We start from the raw sequence: 15,765 nt of genomic DNA, 5'->3' as shown, positions 1-15,765 counted from the left end.
CTCCACTATTTTAACCATTCCTGTCATATATAAATGACATGCCAAAATTAATCTCTTATTTATTATTACATATTGGTCATTGCTTAAACATATAATTAATTAGCTTTCAGATCCAATAGGTTTAATCTAGTGCCAATAACTAATGTGTAATTTCGTTCTTCCCTTGTTTAGAAATTGTTTCATGTCTACCCTTGACATTAATGTCATCATAAATTAATTGAATAGTTATCTAATACATATATTGTTACTATAACGTTCTAGTTGCTAGAAGACCGAGAAAACGAAATTGTTGGCAGAAGACACAAAATAAATGGACAAAACTACTCCCATACATTCCGTCAAACAATCCAGAGCGTAGGAAGATGCAAATGGAAACTCTACATTCTGCTTTGAAAGGAAAAAAATTGGAATTCAGTAACGAACTGACATACCCGCAGAGCATGGCCCCTAGACATGCCAATCAGTCTAAGTTTGAAACCGACAACATGCAGGTGAAAAACATTTAAATTCCCACTCTTGAATTAATAATAAATTTAATATTCTATGTTTAAGTTCTTTTTAAAAATATATCCCCTTGATGAATGTATTTTAATTTTATGACATTTCTGGCGTGGTTAGGTTTTGTCGAAAGAAAATCTTCGGACAATGGCGAAATGTAAAGAGATGCACAAAAGAGGGAAATGTCCCCCACTTAAAGTTGTCTACGATGCACATGAAGGGTATAAATATTTTTTGACAGGTTACTGGCAAGCTATTATTATGCATACTGAATAAACATTATGTTTCTTCTCTAGGTTCGTTGTTCAAGCTGATGGTCCGATCAAGCCAATGACCTTCATCACCGAGTATGTTGGTGATGTAGATTATGTGAAAAATAGGGAGGAAGATGAATGTGATAGCTTAATGACCCTTCTTGTAAACAAAGATGCATCAAGGAGTCTTCTTATTTGCCCAGATAAGCGTGCAAATATAGCTCGCTTCATCAGCGGCATCAATAACCGATCAAAGTAAGTACTGTATTTTGTTTTCTTTAGAATTTATTATATATGCTCCTGTCAACTTAGACATGCACTTGGGTGGTTTTAATTTTTACTCTATTGTATTATTAGTTGAACATTAAAATTGATTTTTAACACATAATCGACATGTTTTTCTACTATATGAATAATGATCTAATACATATCAAGTATTAATTGGTACATCCTTAAAGCAGGGAGGGTAACAAGAAGAAGAACCTCAAATCTGTGAGGTATAGTGTTCATGGAGAATGTCGTGTCTTCCTGGTGGCAATTCGGCATATTGCAGAGGGTGAAAGACTTTATTACAATTATAATGGACAAGAGGACGCATATCCAACGGATCATTTTATTTAAGAGGCATTCCATGTGCAATCATCAATTTTTTAATATACTCATACATGTACTTTTTTCTCTGCTAGATCCTTTTAGTTTATGGTATGTAGCTAGTACCTAGTAACGTTTAATCACTAGCATCACTACCAAAAGATATAATGATGAAATATATTTGTAATGAAATATATTTGTATTAGAGTCCATCTACAACTCAACTACAATCATGCTCTTCAAACTTCTTAACTATCTTTTTTGTGCCGATATATTTGTTCATTGACTAGTTGTAACTTTGGTATGTTAAATTTTTTAACGGTTATGTGTGACAAAGTAAGAAAGTGGAAAAAGACAGCCAAAATAAGGGCTATTTTTGTTTTTCTTTTTGTGCAATTTCATTTCAAAATTAAGTTACCTGCTTCTTTTTTTAGGATTATACGGTATGTGTTCAAAATAAAAAAATATATACAAAAGAATTTATTCAAAAAAATTAGTGTATGAGACGATTGGTACGTCAATTATGAGAATGGTTTAAAATTTATTTAAAATTAGGTGCATGTTATCATCTTTTTCCATAATATTATTTTATAAAACAAAGTATGTCATGTTAAACAATATTTTTGTTGGACAATATTAGTTTTTATGATAATGACTTACGGGTTTAATTTTTTTAGTTTTAGTTCCCATATATGACGTTTATGTTCCCTCTCCTCACAAAGGTAATCCTCTGGTAGATTAATTTATTATGAAGGGCATGGGGACCGAATTAGATATATTTAAACCTTTATAGAACGAAATATATGAATAGTCTTGAAATAGATTAAGAATCTTTTCATAATTTGAAGATTATGTCAATATTCCAATATAAAAATTAGAAAATAACATTGAAGATCTTAGATTCACCCGTCATCCAGATATGTTTTTTTATATGAAAATGAGAGATTTAATAAACCTTAAGTGATTTGATAAATTTATAAATTTTTGAAATAGTAGATTTTTTTGGAAAAAAGATTAAGACATAAAATAAGAAATATTATTTTTGATAAACGCTTTTGACTTTTTCAAGAAGTGTGATTTTGTATTTTCGACTTTTGGTGGTACTGTTTTCTTTTAAGTTTCATACATACCGTTCCATTTCCTAAAAGTGAGTCAATATTAAATTATAACCGTATTAACGGTTTGTTTCATACCCCATGATACCCTTCCATTTCTTGTTATGCTGTAAGAAAAAATGCAGGTAAAAAAAAGCTTTGTTATGGAAATTAGATAGCTGTTTGATAACCTTTTTTTTTAATATTTTCACACTTTCAGTTATAATATAAAAAATAATGTTTTTGATGATTTTCGATCGTGAAATCTATGACAGCTTCTGGTAAAAGCTGAAAAGCAGTTTTTTGCAAAAGTATGGGAGGAATCCCCTTTCCTAAAAACAGCTTTTCACTAAATATGGTATTCAGAAAAACTTATTTTTGGAATTCCTGTTGTACACCTTTTCGGCAAATAGCTTTTACCCATGTTTGCATCAACAATGCCAAACTCTACCGCTTTGTAGAAGTAAAAAAAATAATGATTTCTGTTGGAAAATTCAATTTTACAAGGATATATTAAAAAATACGTTTTATAGCATATTCTGCAATTTCACAATAACTTTTTATTCATAACTTTTTATGATTATATTTTTAAAATCCATAAATTGTTATGGGTGTTTAAAGTGCGGAAAAGCTTTGAGGTTTAAATGGCTAATTATTACTTTTACTCAAATTTAAATATTTAGCTAACCCGGTGGGATACTACAGTGAAACTGAGAATACAAGATACTCCAATTTTTTAATTTAAAAGAAAAAGATCTTCTTAACCAGCACCAAGAGCATTCATGAATCTTTTTTATATTAGAGTCTTCAAACTCTAATATTTACCTCAATCACAAGCATGGTCTTCAAACTTTTTTATCATCATATTTGCCGGGATATAATTTTCCCTTTATTAGTTTTTATGTTTAATTTTGAAACGGGCAATTAATATGTATTGAGTGGGGACAAAATAAAGAATTTGTCAACTAGCTAGCTAGTGAAGGATTGTGGGATAAATTCAAATTTTTTTACAAGATGTTACTTTTGTATTTTGAATTTTTGAACCGTTATGTGTGACAATATAAGAGAGAGGATAAAGACGTTACAAAACAACCGTTAGTTTTTAATTTAATTTTATGGGGAGTTTGTTTTTAAAATTTTTTTGATCTCTTTTATAGAATATAAATCAAAAATAAATAAATATGTATAAAAACATATTGAAAAAATATAGCATATGATAACGTTCATATGTCAATTATGAGCGAGTATCTTTCAAAATTTATCTGAAATTAGGTGCATTTCATCTTAAATTAAGACATTCACTCAAATTAGTTTAAAAAAAAAGACATTTACTCAAATTTAAATATTTAGTTATCCAATGGCATGCTACATGTGAAACCGAGAATACAAGGTAAATCATAAACATAGTAGACACCATTCTTGGGTGAGAATATCCATTTTCTAATTTAAAGGAAAAAGATCTCCTTAACTAGCTAGCACCAAGAGCACTCATGGAATTTTTTTTATATTCGAGTCCATCTACACATCAACCACAAACATGGTCTTCAAAGTTTTTTATCATCGTCTTTGCCTCGATATAATTTTCACTTTCTTAGTTTTTATGTTGAATTTTTGATACTGGACAATTAGTATGTATTGAGTGGGGACAAAATAAAGAATTTGTCAACTAGTAAAGGATTGTGGGATAAATTTAAATTTCTTGACAAGATGTTACTTTTGTATTTTGAATTTTTGAACCGTTATGTGTGACAAAATAAGAAAGAGGATAAAGATGTTACAAAACAACCGTTAGTTTTTAATTTAATTTTTTGTGGAGTTTGTTTTTAAAATTTTTTTGATCTCTTTTATAGAATATAAATCAAAAATAAATAAATCAATTGGAGTCAAATGACATGATTATTTAGTAATATGAGAGATTTAATAAATTTTAAGTAATTTAATGATTTAAAATATTTATAAGATATTAGATTTTTTAGAAAAAAGGATAAGCCATAAAATAAAAACTATACAATTTTTTAATAGTATGATAATAATATATTTTTGAGAATTTTGAAACTTCCTAGCAATATACAAGCATGCATAAAGTCACTCCCCCAATGCCGTTATATACGCCCATTCCTCACTTGTACCATCCCTACACAAGTCTTCTTGAAACAAAACAAGCTCAAATTCAAAAATTCCCAACAATGTCAGTATTGAACACACCAACACCTTCCCCTCCCAACCACTTCTCTCGAGTCCAAGGTAAAAGGAAGGAGAGGGGAATAACTGATATTTATAAGAGGGCGAAACGAGTTGTGGTGCCACGTGATGATTACAGTGATGTTAGGTGTAAGTTATGCCGGTCTGGGGATAAAGAGGAGGAAATTTTGCTATGTGATGGCTGCGATGATGGGTTTCATGTGATGTGTTTGAGACCTGTTGTTCTTCGAGTTCCGGAAGGATCCTGGTTTTGTGACGCTTGCAGTGATCAGCACTCCACTACCCCAAAAAGTATGTGTCAATTTCACTATATATGTAATATGTATATATGCCTTGTTTGTGTTATTCTATATAATTTGCTGAACAAAATGAAATATATGGGTAAGATATATGCATATATGTTATATATGGTTTAAGGTGGTCAATTGATTAAATTATAATTCATGGGTAGGAGGGTGTTGACATATACTCATGTTTGTGTCTGTAAGAAAATTTTACAATGAATCCTGGTGTTGATGAATGTGATCATTTTTGTTTATATTATTTTGCAGAATACACACACAGCCAGGTAAGGAACAAATTTTTTGGGATCACTGACTCTTCAATGAAGTATATTTCACCTGAAGGTAAATCTGTTCAATTCTATTAATCCATCACCATTATTATCTGTACATGTATTTTGTTAATTGGTGTTAATATCATAACTATTAAATTTGTTGATTAGGCTGTCGTGTTCAATTATGTGTATCAGAGTGTACTCCATGGGATCTGTGATTATTTGCCTGTATGTGTTAGTCTCTCATTGCCATCATATACCAGATTATATTGATGTTTACAGCATTTTTCATATAGTTTCCATCATACAACACCTATTTTGTAAAGAACTATATTTTCTTTCAAAGTTTATAAAATTATACAATCCAAATGTATTATTTTGAGTAGTTATGAAAACTACATTTTTACTAAGGATATGATTTTGTACATAAATCTCTTATCATGAATTTATACAACCATGTAATTGTGGTATTTCTCACACTTAGCATTATGCATTAGTAACATCTTGTTGGATTCCCCCAATTGAGCAGAGTGTATTATAGTACATAGAGAAAAAGATAGGAGTCTCATTTTAGTACTAATCACTTTTGAAAATTCGATGTGTATTAAGAAATATAAATATCATAAATATTTTTATTCATCTCCATTTTATTGTATTCATTCCTTATGAATGTGAACAACATAAAAATGAGAAGGAAAAAAAGCAAGTAACATCTTAAGGAATTCATAAATATATATTGCCAAAGGGATGAATGTACCTTAAAGAATTTTTGTAAAACTGATTTCGAGAAAGGACAACTAAAATGGGATGGAATGATTTGAAACCTTGATCATTTATATTATTATGTAGGTAGCATTATAGTTCCAATGTTTAGAGTATAACTTACTATTCTATCATGTAAAAATTGCCCGTCCCTTAATGTACATATTATGTTTTTATAAACTTCACACAATTTTTACAAAATTAGGATTTGGCAAAGATATGTCAAATGGATTAAATATTTATAGGTCATATTTGGCATAAAGATGATAATCTCTGAACATATTGTTTTTTTTGAATAAATCTATCCTCGCCTCTGCAAAGACCTTAGCTAGTGTTAGGTGGTGGAAATATCATATGAAAAAGAACTCACAAATTTCAAAAGATGGTAAAGGTTTAAAGAGGGTTTTTCTGTCTATTTACAATCCTGTATTGGTACTCAAATTTTTCATGTGGTAGGCTCTTTTGATAGTATCTATTCTGGTTGTACAACTTAAATTTACATTGACACGTAGGCCTAGCTTCTTGAAAAAAAAATATTGTTCAGAAGTAATTAAAAATTTTCTACTGCTTCAAGTAATTTTGGCAGGTTGGGTTAAGGACAAATTGAAATAACTACTTATAAAACCCTCATTTCGGTAGAATCCTTTATACTTTCTATTGGTTTTGCTAGTACTGCATTATAAATTGTTCTTTCTTCTACGTTGTCTGATTGCCTGAGACATGCTTAAAAAAATTTAGTCTTCACCTTGTATTTCTTGTTCCAAATATTATTAATTCCAAGATTTGTTATTGGACAGAACTTTAGAAGAACTCCGGTGTATCTCCACTATTTTAACCATTCCTGTCATATATAAATGACATGCCAAAATTAATCTCTTATTTATTATTACATATTGGTCATTGCTTAAACATATAATTAATTAGCTTTCAGATCCAATAGGTTTAATCTAGTGCCAATAACTAATGCGTAATTTCGTTCTTCCCTTGTTTAGAAATTGTTTCATGTCTACCCTTGACATTAATGTCATCATAAATTAATTGAATAGTTATCTAATACATATATTGTTACTATAACGTTCTAGTTGCTAGAAGACCGAGAAAACGAAATTGTTGGCGGAAGGCACAAAATAAATGGACAAAACTACTCCCATACATTCCGTCAAACAATCCAGAGCGTAGGAAGATGCAAATGGAAACTCTACATTCTGCTTTGAAAGAAAAAAAATTGGAATTCAGTAACGAACTGACATACCCGCAGAGCATGGCCCCTAGACATGCCAATCAGTCTAAGTTTGAAACCGACAACATGCAGGTGAAAAACATTTAAATTCCCACTCTTGAATTAATAATAAATTTAATATTCTATGTTTAAGTTCTTTTTAAAAATATATCCCCTTGATGAATGTATTTTAATTTTATGACATTTCTGGCGTGGTTAGGTTTTGTCGAAAGAAAATCTTCGGACAGTGGCGAAATGTAAAGAGATGCACAAAAGAGGGAAATGTCCCCCACTTAAAGTTGTCTACGATGCACATGAAGGGTATAAATATTTTTTGACAGGTTACTGGCAAGCTATTATTATGCATACTGAATAAACATTATGTTTCTTCTCTAGGTTCGTTGTTCAAGCTGATGGTCCGATCAAGCCAATGACCTTCATCACCGAGTATGTTGGTGATGTAGATTATGTGAAAAATAGGGAGGAAGATGAATGTGATAGCTTAATGACCCTTCTTGTAAACAAAGATGCATCAAGGAGTCTTCTTATTTGCCCAGATAAGCGTGCAAATATAGCTCGCTTCATCAGCGGCATCAATAACCGATCAAAGTAAGTACTGTATTTTGTTTTCTTTAGAATTTATTATATATGCTCCTGTCAACTTAGACATGCACTTGGGTGGTTTTAATTTTTACTCTATTGTATTATTAGTTGAACATTAAAATTGATTTTTAACACATAATCGACATGTTTTTCTACTATATGAATAATGATCTAATACATATCAAGTATTAATTGGTACATCCTTAAAGCAGGGAGGGTAACAAGAAGAAGAACCTCAAATCTGTGAGGTATAGTGTTCATGGAGAATGTCGTGTCTTCCTGGTGGCAATTCGGCATATTGCAGAGGGTGAAAGACTTTATTACAATTATAATGGACAAGAGAACGCATATCCAACGGATCATTTTATTTAAGAGGCATTCCATGTGCAATCATCAATTTTTTAATATACTCATACATGTACTTTTTTCTCTGCTAGATCCTTTTAGTTTATGGTATGTAGCTAGTACCTAGTAACGTTTAATCACTAGCATCACTACCAAAAGATATAATGATGAAATATATTTGTAATGAAATATATTTGTATTAGAGTCCATCTACAACTCAACTACAATCATGCTCTTCAAACTTCTTAACTATCTTTTTTGTGCCGATATATTTGTTCATTGACTAGTTGTAACTTTGGTATGTTAAATTTTTTAACGGTTATGTGTGACAAAGTAAGAAAGTGGAAAAAGACAGCCAAAATAAGGGCTATTTTTGTTTTTCTTTTTGTGCAATTTCATTTCAAAAATTAAGTTACCTGCTTCTTTTTTTAGGATTATACGGTATGTGTTCAAAATAAAAAAATATATACAAAAGAATTTATTCAAAAAAAATTAGTGTATGAGACGATTGGTACGTCAATTATGAGAATGGTTTAAAATTTATTTAAAATTAGGTGCATGTTATCATCTTTTTCCATAATATTATTTTATAAAACAAAGTATGTCATGTTAAACAATATTTTTGTTGGACAATATTAGTTTTTATGATAATGACTTACGGGTTTAATTTTTTTAGTTTTAGTTCCCATATATGACGTTTATGTTCCCTCTCCTCACAAAGGTAATCCTCTGGTAGATTAATTTATTATGAAGGGCATGGGGACCGAATTAGATATATTTAAACCTTTATAGAACGAAATATATGAATAGTCTTGAAATAGATTAAGAATCTTTTCATAATTTGAAGATTATGTCAATATTCCAATATAAAAATTAGAAAATAACATTGAAGATCTTAGATTCACCCGTCATCCAGATATGTTTTTTTATATGAAAATGAGAGATTTAATAAACCTTAAGTGATTTGATAAATTTATAAATTTTTGAAATAGTAGATTTTTTTGGAAAAAAAGATTAAGACATAAAATAAGAAATATTATTTTTGATAAACGCTTTTGACTTTTTCAAGAAGTGTGATTTTGTATTTTCGACTTTTGGTGGTACTGTTTTCTTTTAAGTTTCATACATACCGTTCCATTTCCTAAAAGTGAGTCAATATTAAATTATAACCGTATTAACGGTTTGTTTCATACCCCATGATACCCTTCCATTTCTTGTTATGCAGGTAAAAAAAAGCTTTGTTATGGAAATTAGATAGCTGTTTGATAACCTTTTTTTTTAATATTTTCACACTTTCAGTTATAATATAAAAAAATAATGTTTTTGATGATTTTCGATCGTGAAATCTATGACAGCTTCTGGTAAAAGCTGAAAAGCGGTTTTTTGCAAAAGTATGGGAGGAATCCCCTTTCCTAAAAACAGCTTTTCACTAAATATGGTATTCAGAAAAACTTATTTTTGGAATTCCTGTTGTACACCTTTTCGGCAAATAGCTTTTACCCATGTTTGCATCAACAATGCCAAACTCTACCGCTTTGTAGAAGTAAAAAAAATAATGATTTCTGTTGGAAAATTCAATTTTACAAGGATTTATTAAAAAATACGTTTTATAGCACATTCTGCAATTTCACAATAACTTTTTATTCATATATTTTTATGATTATATTTTTAAAATCCATAAATTGTTATGGGTGTTTAAAGTGCGGGAAAGCTTTGAGGTTTAAATGGCTAATTATTACTTTTACTCAAATTTAAATATTTAGCTAACCCGGTGGGATACTACACGTGAAACTGAGAATACAAGATACTCCAATTTTTTAATTTAAAAGAAAAAGATCTTCTTAACCAGCACCAAGAGCACTCATGAATCTTTTTTATATTAGAGTCTTCAAACTCTAATATTTACCTCAATCACAAGCATGGTCTTCAAACTTTTTTATCATCATATTTGCCGGGATATAATTTTCCCTTTATTAGTTTTTATGTTTAATTTTGAAACGGGCAATTAATATGTATTGAGTGGGGACAAAATAAAGAATTTGTCAACTAGCTAGCTAGTGAAGGATTGTGGGATAAATTCAAATTTTTTTACAAGATGTTACTTTTGTATTTTGAATTTTTGAACCGTTATGTGTGACAATATAAGAGAGAGGATAAAGACGTTACAAAACAACCGTTAGTTTTTAATTTAATTTTATGGGGAGTTTGTTTTTAAAATTTTTTTGATCTCTTTTATAGAATATAAATCAAAAATAAATAAATATGTATAAAAACATATTGAAAAAATATAGCATATGATAACGTTCATATGTCAATTATGAGCGAGTATCTTTCAAAATTTATCTGAAATTAGGTGCATTTCATCTTAAATTAAGACATTCACTCAAATTAGTTTAAAAAAAAAGACATTTACTCAAATTTAAATATTTAGTTATCCAATGGCATGCTACATGTGAAACCGAGAATACAAGGTAAATCATAAATATAGTAGACACCATTCTTGGGTGAGAATATCCATTTTCTAATTTAAAGGAAAAAGATCTCCTTAACTAGCTAGCACCAAGAGCACTCATGGAATTTTTTTTATATTCGAGTCCATCTACACATCAACCACAAACATGGTCTTCAAAGTTTTTTATCATCGTCTTTGCCTCGATATAATTTTCACTTTCTTAGTTTTTATGTTGAATTTTTGATACTGGACAATTAGTATGTATTGAGTGGGGACAAAATAAAGAATTTGTCAACTAGTAAAGGATTGTGGGATAAATTTAAATTTCTTGACAAGATGTTACTTTTGTATTTTGAATTTTTGAACCGTTATGTGTGACAAAATAAGAAAGAGGATAAAGATGTTACAAAACAACCGTTAGTTTTTAATTTAATTTTTTGTGGAGTTTGTTTTTAAAATTTTTTTGATCTCTTTTATAGAATATAAATCAAAAATAAATAAATCAATTGGAGTCAAATGACATGATTATTTAGTAATATGAGAGATTTAATAAATTTTAAGTAATTTAATGATTTAAAATATTTATAAGATATTAGATTTTTTAGAAAAAAGGATAAGCCATAAAATAAAAACTATACAATTTTTTAATAGTATGATAATAATATATTTTTGAGAATTTTGAAACTTCCTAGCAATATACAAGCATGCATAAAGTCACTCCCCCAATGCCGTTATATACGCCCATTCCTCACTTGTACCATCCCTACACAAGTCTTCTTGAAACAAAACAAGCTCAAATTCAAAATTCCCAACAATGTCAGTATTGAACACACCAACACCTTCCCCTCCCAACCACTTCTCTCGAGTCCAAGGTAAAAGGAAGGAGAGGGGAATAACTGATATTTATAAGAGGGCGAAACGAGTTGTGGTGCCACGTGATGATTACAGTGATGTTAGGTGTAAGTTATGCCGGTCTGGGGATAAAGAGGAGGAAATTTTGCTATGTGATGGCTGCGATGATGGGTTTCATGTGATGTGTTTGAGACCTGTTGTTCTTCGAGTTCCGGAAGGATCCTGGTTTTGTGACGCTTGCAGTGATCAGCACTCCACTACCCCAAAAAGTATGTGTCAATTTCACTATATATGTAATATGTATATATGCCTTGTTTGTGTTATTCTATATAATTTGCTGAACAAAATGAAATATATGGGTAAGATATATGCATATATGTTATATATGGTTTAAGGTGGTCAATTGATTAAATTATAATTCATGGGTAGGAGGGTGTTGACATATACTCATGTTTGTGTCTGTAAGAAAATTTTACAATGAATCCTGGTGTTGATGAATGTGATCATTTTTGTTTATATTATTTTGCAGAATACACACACAGCCAGGTAAGGAACAAATTTTTTGGGATCACTGACTCTTCAATGAAGTATATTTCACCTGAAGGTAAATCTGTTCAATTCTATTAATCCATCACCATTATTATCTGTACATGTATTTTGTTAATTGGTGTTAATATCATAACTATTAAATTTGTTGATTAGGCTGTCGTGTTCAATTATGTGTATCAGAGTGTACTCCATGGGATCTGTGATTATTTGCCTGTATGTGTTAGTCTCTCATTGCCATCATATACCAGATTATATTGATGTTTACAGCATTTTTCATATAGTTTCCATCATACAACACCTATTTTGTAAAGAACTATATTTTCTTTCAAAGTTTATAAAATTATACAATCCAAATGTATTATTTTGAGTAGTTATGAAAACTACATTTTTACTAAGGATATGATTTTGTACATAAATCTCTTATCATGAATTTATACAACCATGTAATTGTGGTATTTCTCACACTTAGCATTATGCATTAGTAACATCTTGTTGGATTCCCCCAATTGAGCAGAGTGTATTATAGTACATAGAGAAAAAGATAGGAGTCTCATTTTAGTACTAATCACTTTTGAAAATTCGATGTGTATTAAGAAACATAAATATCATAAATATTTTTATTCATCTCCATTTTATTGTATTCATTCCTTATGAATGTGAACAACATAAAAATGAGAAGGAAAAAAAGCAAGTAACATCTTAAGGAATTCATAAATATATATTGCCAAAGGGATGAATGTACCTTAAAGAATTTTTGTAAAACTGATTTCGAGAAAGGACAACTAAAATGGGATGGAATGATTTGAAACCTTGATCATTTATATTATTATGTAGATAGCATTATAGTTCCAATGTTTAGAGTATAACTTACTATTCTATCATGTAAAAATTGCCCGTCCCTTAATGTACATATTATGTTTTTATAAACTTCACACAATTTTTACAAAATTAGGATTTGGCAAAGATATGTCAAATGGATTAAATATTTATAGGTCATATTTGGCATAAAGATGATAATCTCTGAACATATTGTTTTTTTTGAATAAAAGGGGCTACATGTGTATCACAGAAATTAATATATAACAGTACCCTTTTTGGGACCTCCCCATAGGCATATGGTTGGTGAATTTCCCACACTATTTTCTTGAAAAGGATTTCCCAAGATTTCTATCCTCGCCTCTGCAAAGACCTTAGCTAGTGTTAGGTGGTGGAAATATCATATGAAAAAGAACTCACAAATTTCAAAAGATGGTAAAGGTTTAAAGAGGGTTTTTCTGTCTATTTACAATCCTGTATTGGTACTCAAATCTTTCATGTGGTAGGCTCTTTTGATAGTATCTATTCTGGTTGTACAACTTAAATTTACATTGACACGTAGGCCTAGCTTCTTGAAAAAATAATATTGGTCAGAAGTAATTAAAAATTTTCTACTGCTTCAAGTAATTTTGGCAGGTTGGGTTAAGGACAAATTGAAATAACTACTTATAAAACCCTCATTTCGGTAGAATCCTTTATACTTTCTATTGGTTTTGCTAGTACTGCATTATAAATTGTTCTTTTTTCTACGTTGTCTGATTGCCTGAGACATGCTTAAAAAAATTTAGTCTTCACCTTGTATTTCTTGTTCCAAATATTATTAATTCCAAGATTTGTTATTGGACAGAACTTTAGAAGAACTCCGGTGTATCTCCACTATTTTAACCATTCCTGTCATATATAAATGACATGCCAAAATTAATCTCTTATTTATTATTACATATTGGTCATTGCTTAAACATATAATTAATTAGCTTTCAGATCCAATAGGTTTAATCTAGTGCCAATAACTAATGTGTAATTTCGTTCTTCCCTTGTTTAGAAATTGTTTCATGTCTACCCTTGACATTAGTGTCATCATAAATTAATTGAATAGTTATCTAATACATATATTGTTACTATAACGTTTTAGTTGCTAGAAGACCGAGAAAACGAAATTGTTGGCGGAAGGCACAAAATAAATGGACAAAACTACTCCCATACATTCCGTCAAACAATCCAGAGCGTAGGAAGATGCAAATGGAAACTCTACATTCTGCTTTGAAAGAAAAAAAATTGGAATTCAGTAACGAACTGACATACCCGCAGAGCATGGCCCCTAGACATGCCAATCAGTCTAAGTTTGAAACCGACAACATGCAGGTGAAAAACATTTAAATTCCCACTCTTGAATTAATAATAAATTTAATATTCTATGTTTAAGTTCTTTTTAAAAATATATCCCCTTGATGAATGTATTTTAATTTTATGACATTTCTGGCGTGGTTAGGTTTTGTCGAAAGAAAATCTTCGGACAGTGGCGAAATGTAAAGAGATGCACAAAAGAGGGAAATGTCCCCCACTTAAAGTTGTCTACGATGCACATGAAGGGTATAAATATTTTTTGACAGGTTACTGGCAAGCTATTATTATGCATACTGAATAAACATTATGTTTCTTCTCTAGGTTCGTTGTTCAAGCTGATGGTCCGATCAAGCCAATGACCTTTATCACCGAGTATGTTGGTGATGTAGATTATGTGAAAAATAGGGAGGAAGATGAATGTGATAGCTTAATGACCCTTCTTGTAAACAAAGATGCATCAAGGAGTCTTCTTATTTGCCCAGATAAGCGTGCAAATATAGCTCGCTTCATCAGCGGCATCAATAATCGATCAAAGTAAGTACTGTATTTTGTTTTCTTTAGAATTTATTATATATGCTCCTGTCAACTTAGACATGCACTTGGGTGGTTTTAATTTTTACTCTATTGTATTATTAGTTGAACATTAAAATTGATTTTTAACACATAATCGACATGTTTTTCTACTATATGAATAATGATCTAATACATATCAAGTATTAATTGGTACATCCTTAAAGCAGGGAGGGTAACAAGAAGAAGAACCTCAAATCTGTGAGGTATAGTGTTCATGGAGAATGTCGTGTCTTTCTGGTGGCAATTCGGCATATTACAGAGGGTGAAAGACTTTATTACAATTATAATGGACAAGAGAACGCATATCCAACGGATCATTTTATTTAAGAGGCATTCCATGTGCAATCATCAATTTTTTAATATACTCATACATGTACTTTTTTCTCTGCTAGATCCTTTTAGTTTATGGTATGTAGCTAGTACCTAGTAACGTTTAATCACTAGCATAACTACCAAGAGATATAATGATGAAATATATTTGTAATGAAATATATTTGTATTAGAGTCCATCTACAACTCAACTACAATCATGCTCTTCAAACTTCTTAACTATCTTTTTTGTGCCTATATATTTGTTCATTGACTAGTTGTAACTTTGGTATGTTAAATTTTTTAACGGTTATGTGTGACAGAGTAAGAAAGTGGAAAAAGACAGCCAAAATAAGGGCTATTTTTGTTTTTCTTTTTGTGCAATTTCATTTCAAAAATTAAGTTACCTGCTTCTTTTTTTAGGATTCTTTTTTTAGGATTATACGGTATGTGTTCAAAATAAAAAAATATATACAAAAGAATTTATTCAAAAAAATTAGTGTATGAGACGATTGGTACGTCAATTATGAGAATGGTTTAAAATTTATTTAAAATTAGGTGCATGTTATCATCTTTTTCCATAATATTATTTTATAAAACAAAGTATGTCATGTTAAACAATATTTTTGTTGGACAATATTAGTTTTTATGATAATGACTTACGGGTTTAATTTTTTTAGTCCCCATATATGACGTTTATGTTCCCTCTTCTCACAAAGGTAATCCTCTGGTAGATTAATTTATTA

General features: G+C 30.0%; 1 protein-coding gene across 1 annotated transcript; it reads left to right on the top strand.

Moving 5' to 3' along the window:
* The first annotated feature begins 11,390 nt into the window (after nt 1–11,390).
* LOC108222011 (probable Histone-lysine N-methyltransferase ATXR5) lies at nt 11,391–15,037 on the top strand. Its single transcript, XM_064086267.1, has 6 exons — nt 11,391–11,697; nt 11,958–12,032; nt 13,926–14,155; nt 14,283–14,383; nt 14,459–14,671; nt 14,878–15,037. The coding sequence occupies exons 1-6, from the start codon at nt 11,391–11,393 to the stop codon at nt 15,035–15,037; spliced, it is 1,086 nt and encodes a 361-aa protein (XP_063942337.1).
* Nucleotides 15,038–15,765: the final 728 nt, after the last annotated feature.

This window comes from Daucus carota, chromosome 1 (genome assembly GCF_001625215.2).
Source record: "Daucus carota subsp. sativus chromosome 1, DH1 v3.0, whole genome shotgun sequence".
Classification (NCBI taxonomy): Eukaryota; Viridiplantae; Streptophyta; class Magnoliopsida; order Apiales; family Apiaceae; genus Daucus; species Daucus carota.
The sequence above is the reverse complement of the archived record's forward strand: the minus strand, read 5'-3'. Positions and strand labels throughout refer to the sequence as shown.

Coding starts and splice junctions, on each gene's coding strand:
- LOC108222011 (XM_064086267.1), top strand. CDS start 11,391: ATGTCAGTATTGAACACACCAACACCTTCCCCTCCCAACCACTTCTCT. Junction 14,156..14,282: donor TTGAAACCGACAACATGCAG/GTGAAAAACATT, acceptor TGGCGTGGTTAG/GTTTTGTCGAAAGAAAATCT. Junction 14,672..14,877: donor GGCATCAATAATCGATCAAA/GTAAGTACTGTA, acceptor TCCTTAAAGCAG/GGAGGGTAACAAGAAGAAGA.